Source organism: Miniopterus natalensis, chromosome 1 (genome assembly GCF_054644295.1).
Source record: "Miniopterus natalensis isolate mMinNat1 chromosome 1, mMinNat1.hap1, whole genome shotgun sequence".
Classification (NCBI taxonomy): Eukaryota; Metazoa; Chordata; class Mammalia; order Chiroptera; family Miniopteridae; genus Miniopterus; species Miniopterus natalensis.
Genome location: NC_142081.1, coordinates 199,209,981 through 199,229,926, shown reverse-complemented (window position 1 = coordinate 199,229,926; position 19,946 = coordinate 199,209,981). Strand labels below are relative to the sequence as shown.

Here is a 19,946-nt window from a genome sequence, read left to right as displayed (position 1 = left end):
GCCCCGGAGCTGCGCCCGGAGTTCAGAGCACAAGCTCGGGAAATTGCGCAGCGACCTGAATTCACACTGGGAACCCGCTTCATGGGGGGGGGGGGCAGAAAGAGCAGAAAATAAAGCCGGCAGCTTCCCGAAGGGCCTGGGCCCGCAGAGCTGTGTTCCGGCCGCCGAAGCCCCTGGTTTGCTTTCAGCTTCTCCCATTTGCATTTTCCAGCAGAGAAAGGCCGCCAGCCGCCTACTCGCGGCGGCCTCAGCAAACGCCCAGGAAAAGGCCCGGCCTCGGGCTGACTTACCGCCACAGAGAACTTTCCAGCACCTTTCCCGTGTCCGTGTGGTAGTATTTCGTCAGGATCAAGATCACCTGTGGCGGCAACAGAAAGAAAAAGGCAGAAATCAGTGGGTTCCGAGGTTCTCGAAGAGGGATATGGTGACACCCGCCATGGGTCTCTGGGGTGTCAGCGGCCCCGGCCTTGCTCAGCCGGCATTCCCGGGGGACGCCGGCCACGTGCACCAGAGCACTCAGACGGGGGGCTTCTGTTCTTTGGAAAGACTCTGGGGACATCTCGGTCCTCTGAGGTCCACCCAGCAGCTGCCCCTGGGTGGGAATAATTCAGACCCAGCCCCGGACAATCTCCAGCTGAGGTCAAAGGGCCTGAGGAGGCGGCGGTCAGCGTGAGTGCAGGACACGACTGGCCGGGCTCCTAAAGGCGGGGCTCTGTCCCCTGGGAGACGCCGCTGCGGGGGCTGTGCTCGGACAAGGGCAGACACGGTCCCGAATCGCCACACTTTTCACCGTTGCTGAAACGACGCACCCCCACGGGCCCTACCTAGCAACGCCGCGGCCGCCGCGTGCCAGTGCAAAACGCTCAGCTGCTCATAAAAACGAAAACACACACGTTCGAGAGCAGCCCACGTTCTTCAAAACACATGCGTGAGCACCGGGGAAATGAGGATTTGCCCGAGGGGGTGGGGGGGACGGAGCCCCTCCCCAGGCACTTCCCCGGCCGCGGCATCTTCCTGTCAAATCTCCTTCCACTCACGGTCCCCAGGAGCTGCTCCTATCACTCCCGTTGCCATGGGAACCCCAGGAGGTAAAGCGGGAGCACCCCCCAGCTCCCGGCACAGCCCTTAGCCTAGTAATTTGGGGTCACCTCACCAGCCAAGGCCATGCCGGGCTCCGTCACGGGAACAGAACTGTCTCTGCTCTCGGCGACATGTCTGGCCGATCTTTCTTTAGCTGGTGATTAAAGCCGGGAAGATGTGAGGAGGGATGTCAACCGAGAGGGGACAGTGCGCTTTTCAGAGGCAGCGATGATTAAAAGAAATCCCGGCTGGGCAGTGCGGGCGAGGGCCCTCGTGCTGGGGAACAAAGCGGTTCTCCCTGCCAGGCTCTCTCCTCTGAAGACAGAGGAAGGCGGGCAGAGTGACAGGGCCCGGGCATGCAGGAGACAAGTGTCTTTTAACTGGCTGATTATATTTTATAGTCCTGCTGTTCCCAGGGGGCATTTCCAGGAACCAGAGTGTGACAGCTGGAAGGGAGCTCAGAGCCCATCAGGAGTGAAATCCTCAACCCAACATCCTTATCAAGCACCTGCTGCCAGGCTCTCTCTGCTTTGCACACCTTGAGGGTCGGGGAGCTCACCCCCTCACTTGGCACTAATACCTTATGACAGAATGGACGAAGGCTCCCCCTTCCGCCCCCTTCTGGGTGACAGCCTCCACTCAGGCCCATCCCCCTGCCTTCTAGGCTCCAGCCCTTCCAGGCCTCGGCACAAGCTGCTCCTCACCTGGGACCATCTTCCCCGCCCCCCACACTAAGTCCTTGGTTAATTCTTATCAACTCTCAGACCTCGGTCTAACTGACACCACCTCCAGGAAGTCTCCAAGACCCCTCCCCTGGGTCCAGTGTCCCCCTTGTCCTTCCCCCAGACCCTGCCCTGCCTCCTCCCAGCACAGCTCACAGAGCTGTTTCCACCCCTGGATAGTGGGCCCTTTGGGGGAGGGACTGGTCTTGTTTTCTGCCCCAGAGCTGAATCCCAGTGACTAGGGCAATGAGGGGGGGCAGAGGCGACTGCTCAGGGCTTCTGTTCACAAGTCATCCACTTCCACCGAGAGGCCATGTCCCCTCCTCACTCAAGAGGACGGGACCCACTAGCACCACCTCCACCCACTAAGCTGGTGAGCATCTGTGCCCCCAAGGCCAGGGCTTTGGGGCCAAGGCCATGCACCTGCTTGCCAAGGGCTGAGACTAGGAGCTGCCCAGGAGGGGTCAGCCACTGGGGAGCCCTGGCTGGCACCCCTGACTCCACAGTTGGGTTAGGGGTCAGACCCTCTGAGCTCCATGCACCTCAGTTTCCTGAGGAAGCACTCAGAGCAACGGAGAGGTGGCCCACGCTCACCCGGGCACACGGACGCCAGCTGTGTGGGGGATGCCCCGGCGTGGGCGAGGCATGGGCGCGGGGTGGGCCATCACCTCTCTCTACACCCCGGCAACGCGACGGGTGACAGGTGAGCGCTAAAGCAGGGAGAGGTCACACACTGTACCCAAACGATGGAGCCGGAGTGTGACCCCAAGAATGTGACTTCGGAGCTGGGCCCTGCTGGCTAAAGCCGTGTTCTCGGGAGAAACTTCTACCAGGAGTTTTTTAAGCCCTGAAGAGCATGCCGCGCCCCTGGGTCCTCGGCTAACGCTTCGGAAATGAAGGCGCCAGGAGCTGCTGTTCCGGGAGCTAGTGCGTCCCCGGAGCTCAGGGCGCTCTGCTCCGGGTGGGAAAAAAGTCCAGGCCGTGAGTCGGGGCTGCTGCGCCCCAGCCCACCGCCCAGGGTGCCCTCTTACCCGAGGCGCCCGAGTCCACCGCCCACGGGGCGCTCCCATGCGGCCAGAGCGTCCGCTGCCCGAGGCGGGACGAGCCAGCGTCACCATCACTAGGGCCCCTCAGGTCCCACAGCACCCTGCGTCTCGCCTTCTCACTCTGTCTTCCGGGCGCTGGGGGGGGCTCCGGGTGTGGGGCCCTGGGAGCCTCCTCGGTGCCAGCTCGGCTCATCAAGACCATCTGCTCATCGGATCGTCAGGAGCCCCATGGGGAGCAGCCACAACTATCGCTCCATCTTACAGATGAGGAAACCGAGGCACACGGCTGCCAAGGGACTCGCCTGACACTGCACACAGCAGGCCGAGGGGCCTCTCTTGGCCAGTATGGGGCTCCTGCAGGTTCACTTTTCACACGCACACCCCCCCCACTTCGCCTGAGGCTGCCTTCCAGGCACGGGTCACGCACAAGCCCTGGCTCCTCCGGGTGCACCGTCACCCAGGTCTAGCCCAGTGGCCCTCCCCTTCCGCCCACCTGCGAGCTCGCGGTGACCTACAAGGTCCCGTAGGCCTCCCGCCCAGCTTCCCACAGTTTGTTTTACGGTTCCAATTTCAGATCGCAGCACGGCCCTATGTCACTGGTCCTCTGGGAGCCCTCGTGCAACCAACAAGCTACGTAAGAATGACTTATTGATGAGGCCTCCCAGCCACGGCACACACGGACAGACCCTTAGACACGTCGGAGCTCAGGGGGCCCCTTCCACCCGTCAGCAGCATGTAGCCACCCGTGTCCATTCCTGTTATAGGTTCAATCATGTTCCCCCAAAAGATGTGGCTGGGACCTGGGACCTTGTTTAAAAATGGGGAAATGAAAGTGAGGTCATTCCATAGTCCAATGACCGCGTCCTTACAAAAAGGGGACACGTGGGCAGAGACAGAGGGAGGACAGCAGGAAGACACGGGGGGCGGACGGCCATCTCCAAGCCAGGGGGCGCCTGAAGCCGCCAGAAGCTCGGCCTCAGGGGGAACCCACCTGCTACTGCGACCTTGGATGTCGGCTGCAGAGCTGTGAGGTGATAAATGTCTGTGGTTTAACTGCTCTGTTTATGGTCATCTTCAGGGCGGCCCCAGGACACTGACACAGGTCCTCACCCATACTCTGGATGAGAACACTGAGGCTTGGCCTGCTGGAGGTGACAGCTGGACCCTGGCAGGGCTGGCATCTCCACCGGGGGCTGCCTGGCTCCACTGAGGATGGAGGGGGCTCCCCAGGGGCCCCACACTGACTCCCTCCCCAGGGTCCCGCCCTGGGCTGAGACAGGTGACAGCCCAGCCCCTCCATCCATCCATCCATCGCGCACATTTCAGAGGCACGAAACCCGATGTTTAGAAACAGAGAGTTGAGAACGGAGCTTCGGAAGGACCCTATAAATCAGAAGCAGCCAGCAGAAGCCAAATGCAGGAGTGTTACTGATCTGTGGAAAATGGCACTTTTACATCAGATCTGTTTAAGGGAGAGTGTGCATTTTAATAGGTGGGTGTGGGTAGACTTTTCCACCTCAGCTGTCCCACGAAAATATTATTTACTCTCCATTTCTCACAACCTGATAGATTTTAATTTCACCCATCACTCCCTTTTAACAGTCACTGCAAGTAAAACTATTAATGAAATTACAAGATTCTTTTTTTTTTTTTCCTGCCATTGCTCCCAGGTTTCTACTGGCCTTTTTGGATCTATTTATGGCCATGAAGGCGATCGGATCCACTGTGATGTCACTGTCGTACAACACACAGAGTGCTGGGGACCTCCCGGAGGGGTGGGGATGGCTGAGCCTGTTTTTATTTACTCATTTATTTATTAATTTATTAAACATATCTTTATTGATTTCAGAGAGAGAAAGGGAAAGGGAGAGAGAGAGAGAGAAACATCAATGATGAGAGTCATTGATCGGCTGCCTCCTGCACGGCCTCCACCTGGGGATCGAGCCCGCAACCCGGGCATGTGCCCCAACCGGGAATCGAACCGAGACCTCCTGGATCCTAGGTTGATGCTCAACCGCTGAGCCACGCCGGCAGGGCAGAGCCTGTTTTTAAAGCAGAAATCCACTCTGCTCCCCTCCCCGACTGGCTCCGGGACCCTCCCCAGCCCCGGTCCAGTCCCCAGCACAGAACCACAGGCTTGTTTCTTCCAAGAATTTCTCTTTGGGAACAATGTTGTTACGTCAGAACAGAGGAGCCCGGAACAAGGCAGGTGAAGGAGGAGGGAGCCTGTGGCTGCATCCAACTGGGAGACGAGGTCTGGGCCACAGCAGCCGAGAAAGACACCCCTGGGCCTTAGGGAGTCCAGACAGGCCGGCCACCCGAAGGCCAGACTCGGGACTGTCAGGAGAGCGGGGCGGCCTGGTGGTCAGACACCCGCTTGGGAAGGAGGCCCCGGGCCCACCTGGGCTCTGCGGAGACGAGTTTCTCTTCCCAGGAAAGCCAGAGAACACAAGGAGGACATCCTGCCCCTGTGCCTAAAACCCATCCCCTGGCCACCTGGGGAGCAAGACGACTTCTGGGGGCCCGAGGCATCTGGGCCTTCGTGGGCCTCTCCCTCCATAAAAATGTTAACAATTATATTTTATGGTGGCATTGGTATAAAGAAGATCGTGTTCCTGTTATATATCAAAATGTTTTCTTGACCGAAAAATTCATTTTTCTTCTGATCTTAAAGGAAATTAAAACTTTTTTGTGGGTCCCTCAATGCCTTGTGAGCCCGGGTGTGCAGCCTGTGTCTGCAGGAGCCACCCTGCCCCCTCACTCTGGACGGACTTGTGGTCCGTCCCCCCAAACCCCCCCTGCACCTGGTTCGCAAATGCAGATGGATCGTGACACCCCTCCCCTCACCCAGGACAACAGCTTTGACACTTGAGCTATTGGGGACTCTGCTAAGAATCTCAGGGAGTCTAGAGACGTACAAGCCGAGCAGGACAATTTCCTGCCCCGTTTCAGGGTTTCTGGACCAGTTTGGCACCCATTTCCCTGAGGGGTGGGCGGAAAACCAATTCCACACTCTCGGGGGTGGGTCCTGATTGGCCTGGGCCCTCTCTGAGCCTCACTGGGCCCCGAAGTTGAGATAGCCTGGAGATGTCACGTGGGACCTCACGGTACAACTGATAATGTCACACAGATGCAGGTGAGGATGATGGCACTGCCACTCCCAGGCGCAAAAACCACAGGTGTCTCCTGCAGCCCAGGCCCCTCACTCCCACCCTTGGCCACGGACACCAGCTTGTGGGGACTGGTGGTGGGGAGGGGACTTGGAAAGAGGCTTTCTGCAGAAAGGGGGTCTTCCAGGTGCAGCTGCCCTGGGGAGGCCTCTGACGTCACGTCCCGGGAAGGGCTGTCCTCTCTCAGTGCTGGCTTTGGGCACAGCCTGTTCCCCGGGCTCATCCCCAGCTCTGGGCTCTGGGTGTCCATCTGGCCGCCCTGGCCCAGGGCTGGGCTCGCAGGTCAGAATGGCCGTCCCATCCCAGCAGAACCAGGAACCGCATCCACGTCGGGAGAGACCCAGCGTCTGGTGGTTCGGGCCTCCTGTCCCAGGTGCACAGGCTCGGCCAGGAGGAAGGCAGGGTATTAGGTTCAGATTTAAACCAAGTCACTTCTTTCCCTTAAACGGGAAAGTCTTACATCATTTCCATAAGTGGCAGGCAAGCATCACCTACGTGCAATTTGCCTGAGACCAGCTCAGGGCCTGGACCTGCCCTCACTGGGTTAAAAGGAGCTGAGAGCTGTCAGCGGCGTACCAGCCACAAGTCCTGCTGCTGTCCTTACTGGGAACATGGGGAGGAAGGAAGCAAGGCCAGTGTCTTCTTGCAGGCCTGCAGGCCCCCTGGGGGCTTCTGTCCTGGATGCTCCCCAGCGGCAGAATTTCCACATTTTGGAAAATACCCAGCTTCTCTGGATACCGAATCCCCCACCTCAGCTTCCTCCCTACAGCCCCAACAACAACCCAGGAATCCAGCGATGGGGAGCTCACTACCTCGCAAATGTGACTCCCACATGACAGGAAACCTCGGTGAAACTGCTGAGAACTGTCAGCAACTTCAGCTTCTGTACAAAACCAGGCCGGAAGCAGAAGCTCATCCTGGAGGAAGCTATTTCCGTAAAGTGCCAAAGCTGGGGGCTCAGGAAGACCCACCCACGAGGTGAGGGATCCACCTCAAACAGAGCAGGCTTGTGTGGAGGCTCACGCAGAGCCCCAGATCCCAGGTTGCTGTGGTGTGTGTCTCTAAGCACACCACATGGGCCCTTACCTGGGCTTTCTGACACACGGGCAGCCATGAGCCAGGTGGCCTCGGGGAGATCGTGTCCCCAGGGGGAGACTGTCCCAGTGACATCTGCAGAAACTGCTTCCCAGGCACCCTGAGTGCTCACACGGCTTCTGGAAGTGGCTGCATCTGAGAAATACTCGGGGCCTGTGACTCAGGGTGTCTGGCATATCCCCAACCTGCCCCAGCGAGGCTCTGGGCAGCAGGAAGGCAGAATGCACCCACAGATCATGGAGGGGGACCCCGGCCCAAAGAGGCAAACTGCCACAGTCATGCCGTGAACATCTGAGCTTAAGTGTTTCAAGAAAGGCCTTTGTTGCTATGGTTAATCTTCACTCAAGGATATTTTTCCCATTGCTTTTCAGGGAGAGTGGAAGGGAGGGAGGGAAAGAGAGAGGGAAACATCGATGTGAGAGAGACACGTCGATCGGTTGCCTCCCGCATGTGCCCCGATCAAACCTGCAACCCAGGTACATGCCCTTGACCAGGAATCCAACCGGGCACACAGGGGTTCTCCCTGCAGCGGGGAAAAGCAGGCACCCCACAAACGTGCTTAACTTATCCAACAGACCCCGACACTAAAGCTTAAGCCAGGAGAGAGGTGCCGGGTATTCCAACAGAGACGCTAGTTTCATTCAGGGTCACTCTCCTCAACCAAACTGGTTTCACTTTCAAGTCAATAAACACGACCCTGGCTCCTCTAAATATTTCAGCTTAGTCTAAGGAATTCCAGCTAAAAGCAGAGGGGAAAACTTATATCTTGTATCATGACAACCGAGCTGTACTGCTGGCTCGCATGGAGGGAAGGAAACGGGGGGAGCCTACGGTTCCTGGACACAGAAGACAAGCTCCCCGTTTCCGAAACCTAATCCAGGAGCCTCCCCGGGCCGGGCGAGGGGGGCAGTCAGTCGCCGTATCTTCCTCCGACAAGGGCAGGGACAATTCTGCTGGAGCCCAAACACGTGGCTGGACTGTACCTGCGGCATTTCAGACACAGCGTGGCCTTCACACGAGTGACGTGTGACAACACAGGGCTGTCGAATCGGGCTCCGCGTGCGAACTTCCTGCGCCCGTCCCGCTAAATCACAGCCGAAGGATCTGCGGTCGGGGCGCCTGCCGGTCCCAGGGGAAGGGGCTCCCTGCCGCCGGCACATCGGGGCTGAAAACAGAGTCATCTCCGTCAGCGTGACAGAGACAAAAAGACTGAATTAAGAGCCCTGTCTACACTGAACAGCGACGGGGAGCTAATGACGGACGCACTTGGCAGGACCGTGTGAGCTCGCACCACGACGCGGTCCCGGCTTTCAGCTGCGAGGCCATGGGGATCCTGGCCGTCGAGATGCAGCTGAGGCCCCGGCCGTGTGTCTTTGTGAGGCGTCCCTCCCCCTGGAATCAGACCCTTGGCAGAAGGCGTAATCTGTCACCCATCACTGCCCCCAGTTCCGGGGCTGGGCTAACACATCTGCTTGTCAACATTCAAAGCTGTGTTTCCGCCACAAAAATCAACTCAAAATGGATCCTAGACCTAACGTACACTGAAATTCATCAAACAGGGAGGAAAATCTTAGTGACTCTGGGTTGGTTCAAAGACTCTTAGATAGGACATAAAAGCATAGACAAAAAATATATATCTGTGTGTGGATAAATTAGACTTCATCAGTATTAAAAACTTATGCTCTAAAGGCAATGTTTACAAGTGGAAAAGATAAGCCACGGCCCGGGAGACAATGTTTGCAAAATACACATCTGACAAAGGATTAGAACCCAGAACACATAAATCCTGAAAACTCTATAATACAGAGACAAGCAGGACGATAAAAATGGCCCAAACCTTTGAACGTTCACTTTACCAAAGGAAGAATACAGATGGCAAATAAGCACGTGGAAAGATACCGAATAGCATTCGTTGTTAGATAAATGCGAACTAAATCAGGAGGTATCGGCACGCCCTTACTAGAACGGCTAAAATGTGAAAGTTGACAACACCACACGCGGACAAGAAGGAGCAGCACCCAGAACACACCCAGCTCAGCGGAGGGGATGCAGATGGTGCGGCTGCTTTGGAAACAGTTTGCCTCGGAAGTTACACACGCACTTGGACAACCCAGCCATCCCGTTCTGAAGTAATGGGACCTGTGCACAATGTTCATCTTCCCCCCGGGGAAACGACAGACACACTGGTCACCGCCAAGCAAGCAGCACGCGGGATGGAAAGTCTGCACAGCGCCAGAAGCCAGGCAGGGCACTGGGGCAGATCTTGCCCAGACATCCCTACAGGGTGGGCCCCGGAGGCCAGGGCAGTGGTTTTCAAAGTGGGGGCATTTGGCAATGTCTGGAGACGTTTTGATTGCCGCTATTGGGAAGAGGCCAGGGGTGCTCCTAAACATCCTACAGTGCACAGCACGGCCCCACAAGAACAAAAGCAGAATGATCTGGCCACACTGTAGGCGATGGCCAAGTGTGAGCCACCCCGGCGAGGGGCAGGATGACTCCTAAGAGACAAATGGGAGGTGAATCACGCCAGCAGCTGTGGAACATGACTCTTGTGCACCACCCCCCCCCCCCAGGCTGGGCTCCGCCAGCACCTTCTCCAGTCCTTTCCACAGCCCTGCAGGGTGGACTTTATTTTAAAAATGAGGAAACTGAGGCTCAGACACTACCACTGACTGCAGCAGCTAAGCGAGGAACCGGGACCAGCACCCACAGTGAGCTGACAGCACCCATCCCACCTTCGTGACTCCCGGGTCTGTGTGTAGGCGGACACCCGGCAGCTCAGTTCATCTCCGAGTCATTAAACCGACGGCTCCCGGCCCGCGGCGCTCGGGGGGAATTCCGAATCGCTGACACCGGCCTCTGCTGTGACGGCTCCTCTGCGCGCACAGCCATCAATCCCCGGCCCCAGGGAGAAGGAAGTGCCGGGGCCCGACTCAATCCATCTTTTCCCATCAGGTAATAAATGAACAGAGTCCTAGCGAGACACGGAAATCTGGAGGCGGAACAAGGCGGAGAGCAAGGCCTCGGTATGAAATGATGAATTTATAATCCCTTAAGAGCAGTCGGAAGGGGAAGCTGACATCGCCATGGAAACCAGGGAAACGCAGCGAGCGGGGTTCTCAAGGAGAGCCGAGCGCAGCCACTTTGGGCGTGCTCCGCGCGGGCACAGGCAGCTCGCGGCCGGGCCTCGAGGCCTCAGAATCAGCACCGGCCCACCGCGGCCGGGACCGGCAAGCGCAGGGTGGGCGGCCGTGCCCTCAGGGTCTGCGGCCGGCACACACGCGGACACAGCCCCACACCCCTCCGCAGAAACGCAGCGGAATGATCGGGGCACTCTGGACAAATGGGCCGTGCCCGACTGTGCAGGAGGCAGTCTGTAAACACCCAACAGACACCGGCCTGTCCCTGGCGAGGGAGCGACCCGTCCCTGCCCTCCAGGAGCCCTAGGAGCAGGGGGAGAGAGGTGAGGGTGGTGCCCTGCACCACGAGGCCAGCGGAGGCCCCCCAGTGAGATCGAGGCTCAGGGCAGGGTCCTGGAGGCCCAGACACCTTCGGAGAGGCTGGAAGCAGCAGCAGCCACCGCCCAGGGGATGACATGAGGTGGGGACTGTGCCAGGCAGGCGGGCAAGGGAGAAAGCACAAGGCGACCAGAGGAAGCGACAGGCGGGTGTCGCCATGTAGAAGAGGGAGCAGAAAGGAAGCACCCGGGCTTAGCCACAGGGACAGGGCGAACGGAACGGTCGGTTCACCAGGAGGAATGTCACCCAGGGTGGGCATGTGGGGGCAGGGGCGGGGGCAGGGGCAGGGGGCAGGGGCAGAGATGGCAGCCTGCCCTCGGCCGGGTCTGCACGGCCAGGGCGCAGGAGGAAGCCGCGAGGGATGACACTGCGCAAACTCGTTTCGTCTAGAAGAGCCTTGATAGTGCTGATGTACAATTTTTCAATAAAAAATTCGTCAGCCGAGCTGCCAAGGACCCTAATTTTAAGTAGTTTTACTCGAGCTGTTAATTCTGTTCTCAGCCTCGTTACCACTAATTACCGGGAAGGATGCTGATGAGATCCCAGATGGACGGGCCTGTCCTCTGAACGCAAACTTCTCCCCGCGCCCGCCCAGCGCCAACCTGCAGCCCAGGGCAGGTGCCTCCAGGGACTCGGCCCCCGGCCCCCCGGCCCAGGCCCGAACATCAAAGTAGGGGGAGAAACCTGCCGAACCGCCCAGCAGGCCTCAGCCCTGCTGGTGCCACACACGCAGCTCTGGCGGGAGCTCAGGGGCCCGCTGCCCAGCCCAGGCATCAGAAGCTGGTGACCTAGGGGGAGGCACGTGCCCACTCTGGGCACCGTGTCCCCAGGCCCCTCCTGGGGGGCGATCTGAAAGGGGGGCCTGGCCCGGATGTCCTGGTGGCCCGCACAGAACGGGGACACAGCGGAGACGCTCCATACGAGCGGAGCAGTGACCCGCTAACGCTGGTGTGCGGAGGTTTCACACTCTCCCTGCACCTTCGTGATTATTACTATTTATTATTATTACCATCATTATTGTCCCAACTCCACAGAAGAGGTAACTGCAGCTCAGAGACGGGATTCACTTGCTCGCAGCCAATTTCTTTCTTAAAAGCTGCTTCCACGACCAAGAGTGACATTTTTTAAACCACGTTGGGGGCGTGTTTTCGCCCATCCTTAAAACCAGGGGGTGGGCCTCATGGGCGGCCTTCCTCGGGGTCCAGCCGGGGGGTGAGCAGGACTGAACCGTGCGGGTGAGTCTGAAACCCACCCCAGAGGCTGGGCCCCGGCTTTAGAGAGGGTCCCCTCCTGCCCCCTCCCGCACGTGTGAACAGGAGACACGGTTTCTAGGGCCTGCAGAGGGGCTGTGACAAGCCTTTGTAGGAAGAGGGCTCCCACGGTATTTAAGCCACTCTCCAACCCCCCTAAGTCGTCCTGCAGCCCAGAGTTGAGGATCTGGGGCCGTAGGAAGTTCAGTCATTCAGAGGCGAAGCTGAAAATCCAGCTGACATGCTGCTGGGCGGCTTGGGAAGGAGGCAGCGGAGCGTCTGTCGCCGGCTTGTGCTCCAGAGCTGGGATTTGGGATGAGGTTTGGGCCCCTGCCAAAGCTTCCATTATGCCTGGAGAATGTTCTTTTGAAATTGTCTTTTTGTTTTCCCATTCCCCCAAATTTATTTAAAAATTATGTGTGTGAATTCGATGCACATTTCACAGGCCTGTGGCCTGTAATAAGTAATTTCCTAGCGAGTGTCACAGCCACTGCTGGGTCCTGAGCAGCAGTGACACAGGGGCCTGTCAGCTACCCCCAGAGCCAGAGGGGTAGTCAGGGTCCGCTCTGAGGACCGGTCTGGCAACCACTGTTTCCTACTGCGTCCCGCCCACTGCTGCTGTGCCAGCCAGCTCAACAGGGGTCAGTATTTAACTCTCCCCAACAACTCTGCAGCATAGAGAAGATCATTCCCATTTTACAGATGAGGAATCTGGGGATCAGAGAGGTCAAGGAACTTGTCCACAGTCACACAGCTAGTAAGTGGCAGAGCAGACACTCAAGTCCAGGCTGTCGGAGTCCCGTGCTCTGTGCTTCACGTCTGTGTGTGTGAATGTGCCCATTCTCCATTCTGGACACCATGTCTGGACACACTAAAGACTGCCACCACCCCTCTTAAAAGGTGACCTCACTGAATAGTACCCAAAGTGTGATTAGGTCATTGCAAAGTACAACAGACTTAACACCTCCTTTGCCATAGACCCTATACTTCTGTTAATGCATCCTAAGCTGGTCCTGTCATTGCTGCAGCCGTGTCACTTGGCTGCCCTTTGGGGGAGCTCATACTCCATGGAGACGCTGCGGCTCTTCTAACAGGGAAAGGGACTGTCACCTGCTTCTGGGCCGCTGGTTTGGGAACACTGGTGCACAAGTCACATCCATCCCTATAAGACTGCTTCTGTGACTTTAAGTCCTTCCCTCCCGCTGGGTCCAGGCTCAGCCATTAACCTGCCCGTGGATTTGAGCCAGCTCTCCCCTTACCTCCAAATGACCCAGGCCAGTTTCCTCAACTAGAAAAGGGATTTGAGGGCGCAAGCCCGTGGCGGCTGCCCAACGTGGCACCTCAGGAGTGGGTCTCAGTACGTGCTGGAGGGAACTAACAAACACGCGAATGAGGGAAGCTGCCATCCGACTATATCCCGAGAGCCTGCTACGCACCCGGCTCCACGCTGAGAACACAGCGGGGGGCAAGTCAGACAGTCCCTGCCCAGGCGCTGACCGCCTCGGGGAAGGTGGACACGCAGGACGACTGGCACACAGCCCACTGAGGGGGCGGATGCTGGCGAGAGGCACAGAGGGGTCCCAGGGACCGGGAGGGAAGGGGAGGGGAGGAAGGGGGGAGAAGTGATGGGGGGAGGGAGGCAGAAAAAAACAAAATGAAGGCTCCGCTCTCCTTCCTCCCCCACAGGACAGGGCGGCCCGGCAGGTGCGGGAGGAGCCTCGCCCAGGCCTCTCCTCTGCCCTGTCTCTGCGCTTGTGTGCTGTGCTGATGACTGTCGCTGTGACGAACAAAACAAGGGAGAGGGAGCCCACTCCTTGTACCTGCAGATGACAAAGCAAAGCGCCAGCCGGGCTGCTGTGTCTGATGGTGGGGGTGGGGACAGCCCCGCCTGGGCGGTGGCATCCGCGGTCCCTGCCAACGTGAGGCAGACAGGCGGAGGCTGTGAATTTATTTGTGAAGCAAGGGACGGTTTTCTCTCCGGCAGAGTCCGAGCCAAGCAGTCGGGTGTATTTATCATCATTAGTGCGGCCGGGCAGCCAGCGGGGTCAACAGCGGGGGCACGGGCTCCGCAGACCCAGCTGCCCACACGCACGGGTTTCCCATCGCCGCCCGAAGTCCTAGGGAACCTCGGGAAGGCCCCTACGCTCGGGGTTAGGTGGGGGCTGCAGGGGCGGAAGATGTGGCTGGAGTTGGCCCAGACAGCCCTGAAGGCCGGGCAGGGGCTCGGGTGGCATGGCCGGGCAGTGGGGTGCCCGGGGAGGAGGGCAGCGGTTGCCACTGCCCACAGCCTGCTGCGGGGGAGGCTGGCCTCCGCCTGGAGCCTCAGCTCCTCAGCCCAGGGCCCTCTTTCCGGGCCCGGGTCACGGCCCCAGCACACACCAGTTTGCCCCGGGATTCCGGGAGCCGGCGCGAGTCCCCGACGCCCTGACCTCCCTCCTCTGGGACCAGGCCCTTCCAGCCAGAAGCGGAGGGGGGAGAGGGAAACCAGGACTGGGGAGGGCCTCAGCCTCGGGGGACAGAGGACCACCAGGACCTCAGGTCAGGAAGAGGGAGACGGCGGGGAGAACCAGCGTTTACGAGGCGCTGCTTCCCCAGACGGTCACCCTGCTACCCCGTGTGCTCGCCACCCACCCTCTGAGGTCGGTGCTCATGCACCCATCCCACAGATGGGGAGACTGAGCCTCGGGCCCTCAGACCAAAACCAGACCACTAGAGGCTGCCCCGGGTCTCCCGCCGAGTCTGGCTGGCTCTTTGGGCCATATCCACGCTCCCGGTGAGACTGGGGTACTGCCAGAGGCCCGGAGAGGGACAAACGTGCCCATTAAAAATAGGAGGAAACATCTGAATCCAGAAGGAAGCTTAGCGAGCTTAGCATCAATCCCCAGGAAAATTCTGGAATCCAGTGAAAACACAGCTTTTGAGCTCTTAAAAAGAAAGAGACCGTTGGTGAGCAGCAGCATGGATTCACCAAGAATATACCGCTCGGAGGGGAGTCGGGGACCGCCGGCTGGACGGTCCTCGGCACCCGCAGAATCAGAGCAGCCCCCGGCCCTCGGGACCAGGAACCACGCCCACAGAGCCCGCCGGTGGCCCGGGCCGTGACCCCTGAGGCTCAGATCTGTCCCTCCAGCTCTGCCAACCTGTCTGTCTCACGGCACCTTGCACGGCACAAGCGTTCCCAAAATACCTGTCAAGCCAAGCGCTGCCTTAGAGAGGAGACCAGAAAGAAACACCAGCAGAGTGACAAGATGGAGCCCCGTATTCACTGGACCCCTGCCCATGTGGCCAGTCCGTGTCCGCCCCCGGGCAGTGGGGAGCAGGACCCAGAACGAGCACGCACGCGTCTCTGTGGCTCCGTGGCAGGGGCCTGCAGCCCCACGCGCCTGAGCTCCAGCCCCGGCCCTGGGGTCTCGCTCGCCTGCTGTTTGTCAGTCTAACACTGACTCGCTGGGTGGCCTGAGGTCGGTCACTCACCTCCCCTGAGCCTCAAATTCCTCATCTTGATTCGGAGACAACCATGTCGCCCTGTACAGAAAGCCGGGCACACTGAAGACCCTCAAAGATTATCAATCCCTTTTCCCTTCTTACTGCTTTTATGGCCACAAGCAATTCCCGAAGTGCAGGCTCACTCTAGGTCCCAGAAGGGACTGTCTGCTCCCACTCCTGACGCCACCTGTCTAGAGCCCCACGGGGCGCTGACCCCATCCTGTGACACGGAGCCTGCAGGGCCTCTGCCCGTCGTCGAAACATCAGACATGAAAAATGCCAGTCAGTGTCCCCCAACTGCAGAGGGCAGATCCCCCCCCGGAGGCGCCTCCACCACGGCTGCACCAGCTGGGGACACAGGCCCTCTGGGACATGGGACAGCTCTTCCAAAGACAGACACCACCACGCTGCTCCCACCGGCCGCAGGCCGGGCTGTTGGGCCTTGAGGGGACACAGACGGCCCCGTGCCCATCAGATTAGAGAAAGACAGGAGTAAACGTGCCATGTGCCCGCACCCTGGGAGCCCCGTCAATCCAGGCAGGCTGGAGCCACAGGGGGTCCACAAGAATAATGTCAACCGAGTCCTGGTGACAGCCATGGACCAGGGCAGGACTGCGTGGCCTTGTTGTGGAGAATGGGTCATCAGACCATTGAATGGGGCCACCTCTGTGGCCTCAAGAAGACTTGGCGTTGCTGGACAAGGGAGGGGGTGGTCCTGCTCCCCTCGGCACCCGCAGGCCACACCAGGCCCCTGCATGGCTGGGCTCACTCCCCACAGGGGTCCAGGGGAGGATTCTGGGACAGGGAGGGGCGGGATGGAAGGAGTCGGGGAGGGGCGACCACAGTCAGCAGACCAAACGCCATCCTGGGAAAACGGCTCTGGAGGACCCCACAGGGCCCAGGGGACTGGACCTCGAAGGGCACCGCCCAGGACCACCCAGCAGAGGGGCAGAGTTAACATCGAGCAGGGCTGGAATCCTGTCCCTGCCACTATCCTGCTGTGACATTCAGGCCATGTCACCTCACCTCTCTGAGCCTCAGTCTCATCATTAAAATGGAAACAATGTTACAACAACAACAATATAACAATACGAAGATTTCATCAGCTAATGGAGAAAAAATGCCTTGTATCCTGTCGGGCAAACAGTAGGCAGATCAATGGTATTTAATATTAGATCAATGGTAGGAATATTAAAAAGATCATTACCCACCTCTTGGGGCATTCGTTAAAATAATGAAACACCTTGAGGATTAATTAAAATAACGCCCGAGAGGGTTTTAACCGCCTGGCTGCTACAGGGTGAGTCACAACGGCTCTGTCATTACTATTACTGCCGGCTGCTTTCCGGGTGACGTCCACAGGAGCAGACCTCCTTCCCCCAGCCTGGCCTGGCCTGGCCCTCCGGCACCTCCTGCAGCAGGAGTCACTCGGGGACACCATGCTGACCTCAGAAGAGCTGCTCCTGGCCAAGGCTGGCCCCTTCGTGGCCCCCTGTCATCTTCAGGTTAAAGAGCTATTCTTTTTCCATCCAGCTGACCTGATTTTAATCCCAGCTATGGTAATGCCTACGAGCCATCAAAGAGAATTCATTCAGTGGAAAAATAAACTCATTTTCACAGAATGATGCTCTGACAGCAGTCGGCAAAGGCCAAAGACAGACTGCATTTCCTGCCAGCTGTCGGGTCCCCAAGCACGGGTCCCGGAGACACTGCGGGTCCCTGGACGGGGCACACAGAGGAAGACCTGATCTGGCTACTTGGAGACGCTGCTGTGGCCCCTGCTCACCCACAGCCAGTGAAACCACCAGCAGCAGCCTGAGCACATTTCCTGAGCGGCGCTTCCGAAACAGAAACGACCCGGCGCCGCTGGCCCCAGCACCTGTGGGTGCCGGCAACTGTCCCATGCACTGTCCTCATGGGGAAGCTGCACCCGGGGGATCTGCCCAAGGGGGCTGTTCGGGGGGTGTCTTGAGTCTGAGCTGGACCCACCCCAGGACAGGACACACTGTTATTAATGATAACAAGGGTGGCCCATGAGCACGGACCATGTTCTGTGCACAGCCCATGAGCGGAGGTTACGTGAACCTGATCCATGCAGCGAGGCGACGCCCTCCAGGAGGCACTGTGGCTTCCCAGAGGTCACCCGGCTGTGACGTGGGTCAGCTGGGACTCACATCCAGATCTGTAGGCCCCCGGAGCCTGTGCCGTCGGCCAGTGTCCCAACCAGTGTCCCAAAGGTCACAAACCGTGGTGCCTGGAGGCAGGGAGTGACCGCAGGCCAGGTGACCAGGACTCAGGGACAGCAGCAGCTCTGAGGTCACACCCAACGTGGGGGGGACCTTCCAGTGTCTCGAGAATCTAAAGTTGAGGCTCTGAGGCAACAGCTCCCACTTCTTTTTATTATTATTATTTATTTTAGAGAGGAAGGGGGGACAGAGAGAAAGAGAGACATCAATGTGAGAGCCATACATTGATCAGTTGCCTCCTGGTACGTGCCCTGACCGGGAATCGAACCCACAACCATTTTTTGCTGTACGGGACCACGCGCCAGCCAAGTGAGCCGCACCAGCCAGGGCCAACGGCTCTCACTTCTTAAAGGCTGGTAGCTACAGGGTGTGCACAAGTAGGTTGGCAGTTGTCCATATGGAAAATAATACAATAATTAATAAATTATAACATAGGAATAAACTGTCTTGCATACTCACAACCATAAGCCTGCCTTTGCCCGGCCTGTATTATGGGTTGAACTGCGTCCCTCCCCATTTCATAGGTCGCTGTCCTAAACCCCAGGGCCTCAGAGTGTGCCTTACTTGGAAATAGGGTTGTTAGAGACGTAACTAGTTAAGAGGAGGCCATGCTGCTGTAGGGTGGGCCCCGATCCACTCTGACGAGTGTCCTCATAAAAATACTCCATGTGCCCTGGCTGGGTGGCTCAGCTGAGTGGAGCAAAGTCCCACACACCAAAAATAAAGGCTGCAGGGTCAATCCTGGTAAGGGCACATACCGAGGCTGCAGGTCTGATCCCCGGTCAGGGCAACCAATCGATGTTTCTCTCTCATGCCAATGTTTCTCTCTCTCTCTCAAGTCAATAAAACATATCCTCAAGTCAGGATTTTCTTTTTAAAAAGTCCCCCACGTGAAGAGAAAGGGACACTCACAGGGGGAAGGCGATGTGTAGAGACACAGAGACAAGACAGCCGTCTACACACCAGGCACAGGGGCCCAGGACAGGTCCCCACACAGCCTCGGAGGAAACGCAGCCCGCAGGCACCTTCACCTCCTGGCGTAACAAGAAGTTACCCCCTGGGGATGTCAAAGAGACTTTAGGACCACAAGGCCAAGTCCCTCCCTGGCCCGGGCCTTGCTCACACTGGGCACGTCGGTCCCAGACCTCTGATGCTTGACCCTGCATGGTCCCTGCGTCAAGGACGCTGCGAGGCCCTGGGCCAGCCCCAGGCTGCCTGGCTCCCGAGCTGGAAGAGCCGCCGCCCCTCTCGGAATCTCAGGTGCATCCTCCCCCACCCGACGCCACCTGCTTTGTAGGATTGTGACGCTGGTTTCAAGACAGAGACAGGCCCATTGTTTTTTTCTTCTGTGCACCTTCATGCATTTCCCAAGGCAGCATCAAGCCCAGGTCCGCACGAGGCGGGCACTCAGTAAATGCGTAATGCCACCGCTGTGGTCCACAAGGGAGGTGCAGCCGTGACTAGTGTCACCAGATCCCACAGCATCAACACGCACTAAGTAGAAACTCTGAGAAACGCGAGGAGACACAGAACTTCCTGGTCTCAGTTCCCGACAGACGGGGGAGAAAGAAAATAGGTAAGGACCCCAAAGACCTAAACTACATTATCGAAAACATAGTGCTAACTTATAACTTGGAGCTAATTAAACCATCTTTCCTACTGCCCGTGGGATAGTCGCAGAAATTGACCATATATTGAGCCAAGAAGAAAACCTGGATACATCCCAAAAATTCATTATAGGAAAATTAATTTCACTGTCTTGGAGCTACCCAGCCACTCAGCAGACGGTCACATAGAGACCTGCGTCTGTGACTTAGCAATCGCGGGTGCCCCGTACAGGGCAAGTCAATGCAAACCGCTGTACAGGCTGAACACTTAAAAGCAAACAGTTTAAAATCAAACTGAGTCAACCTCATGAGGGGTGAGCACAGCCTCGGGAGCCCCATTACTCTGCATCTCAGTCTCCTCTTCTGTGAAATGGGAGTAATTCTAACGCCAGCCCCTCAGGATCATGACCATGGGAAAGGTCACCCCTCTGAGCCTCGTCTGTAAAATGGGGTCAGTGATACTAATGTGAACCGAGGGGCTAGAGTAAGGATCCAGAGGTCCTATAAACCAAGCGCCTGGTATGCAGCAGGCGACCCACTAATGTCCATCAGTGACCCCTCCTCTTCACCAGCCTCCTCAGCCTTCTTGCACTCCCCGCGTGTCGGAAATTACACCATGTTAAGAAAACTCCGTCTCTGGGACCCTTCCTAAGAGAAGGCCCCACGTCAGTGAGACCTGGTGTGGGATTTCCTCTGACCTGCTCAGAAACCCGAGCCTGGCACACA

At 58.1% G+C, this 19,946-nt stretch overlaps 1 protein-coding gene across 2 annotated transcripts in view; it reads right to left on the bottom strand.

Moving 5' to 3' along the window:
- Positions 1–19,946, bottom strand: part of SORCS2 (sortilin related VPS10 domain containing receptor 2) — a 249,520-nt gene that overhangs the window by 143,503 nt on the left and 86,071 nt on the right. For both annotated transcript variants that reach the window (XM_087828373.1, XM_087828379.1), the window contains exon 2: positions 291–358. In XM_087828373.1, the coding sequence (XP_087684499.1) occupies positions 291–358 (68 nt within the window). The remainder of the gene's footprint in view (positions 1–290; positions 359–19,946) is intronic.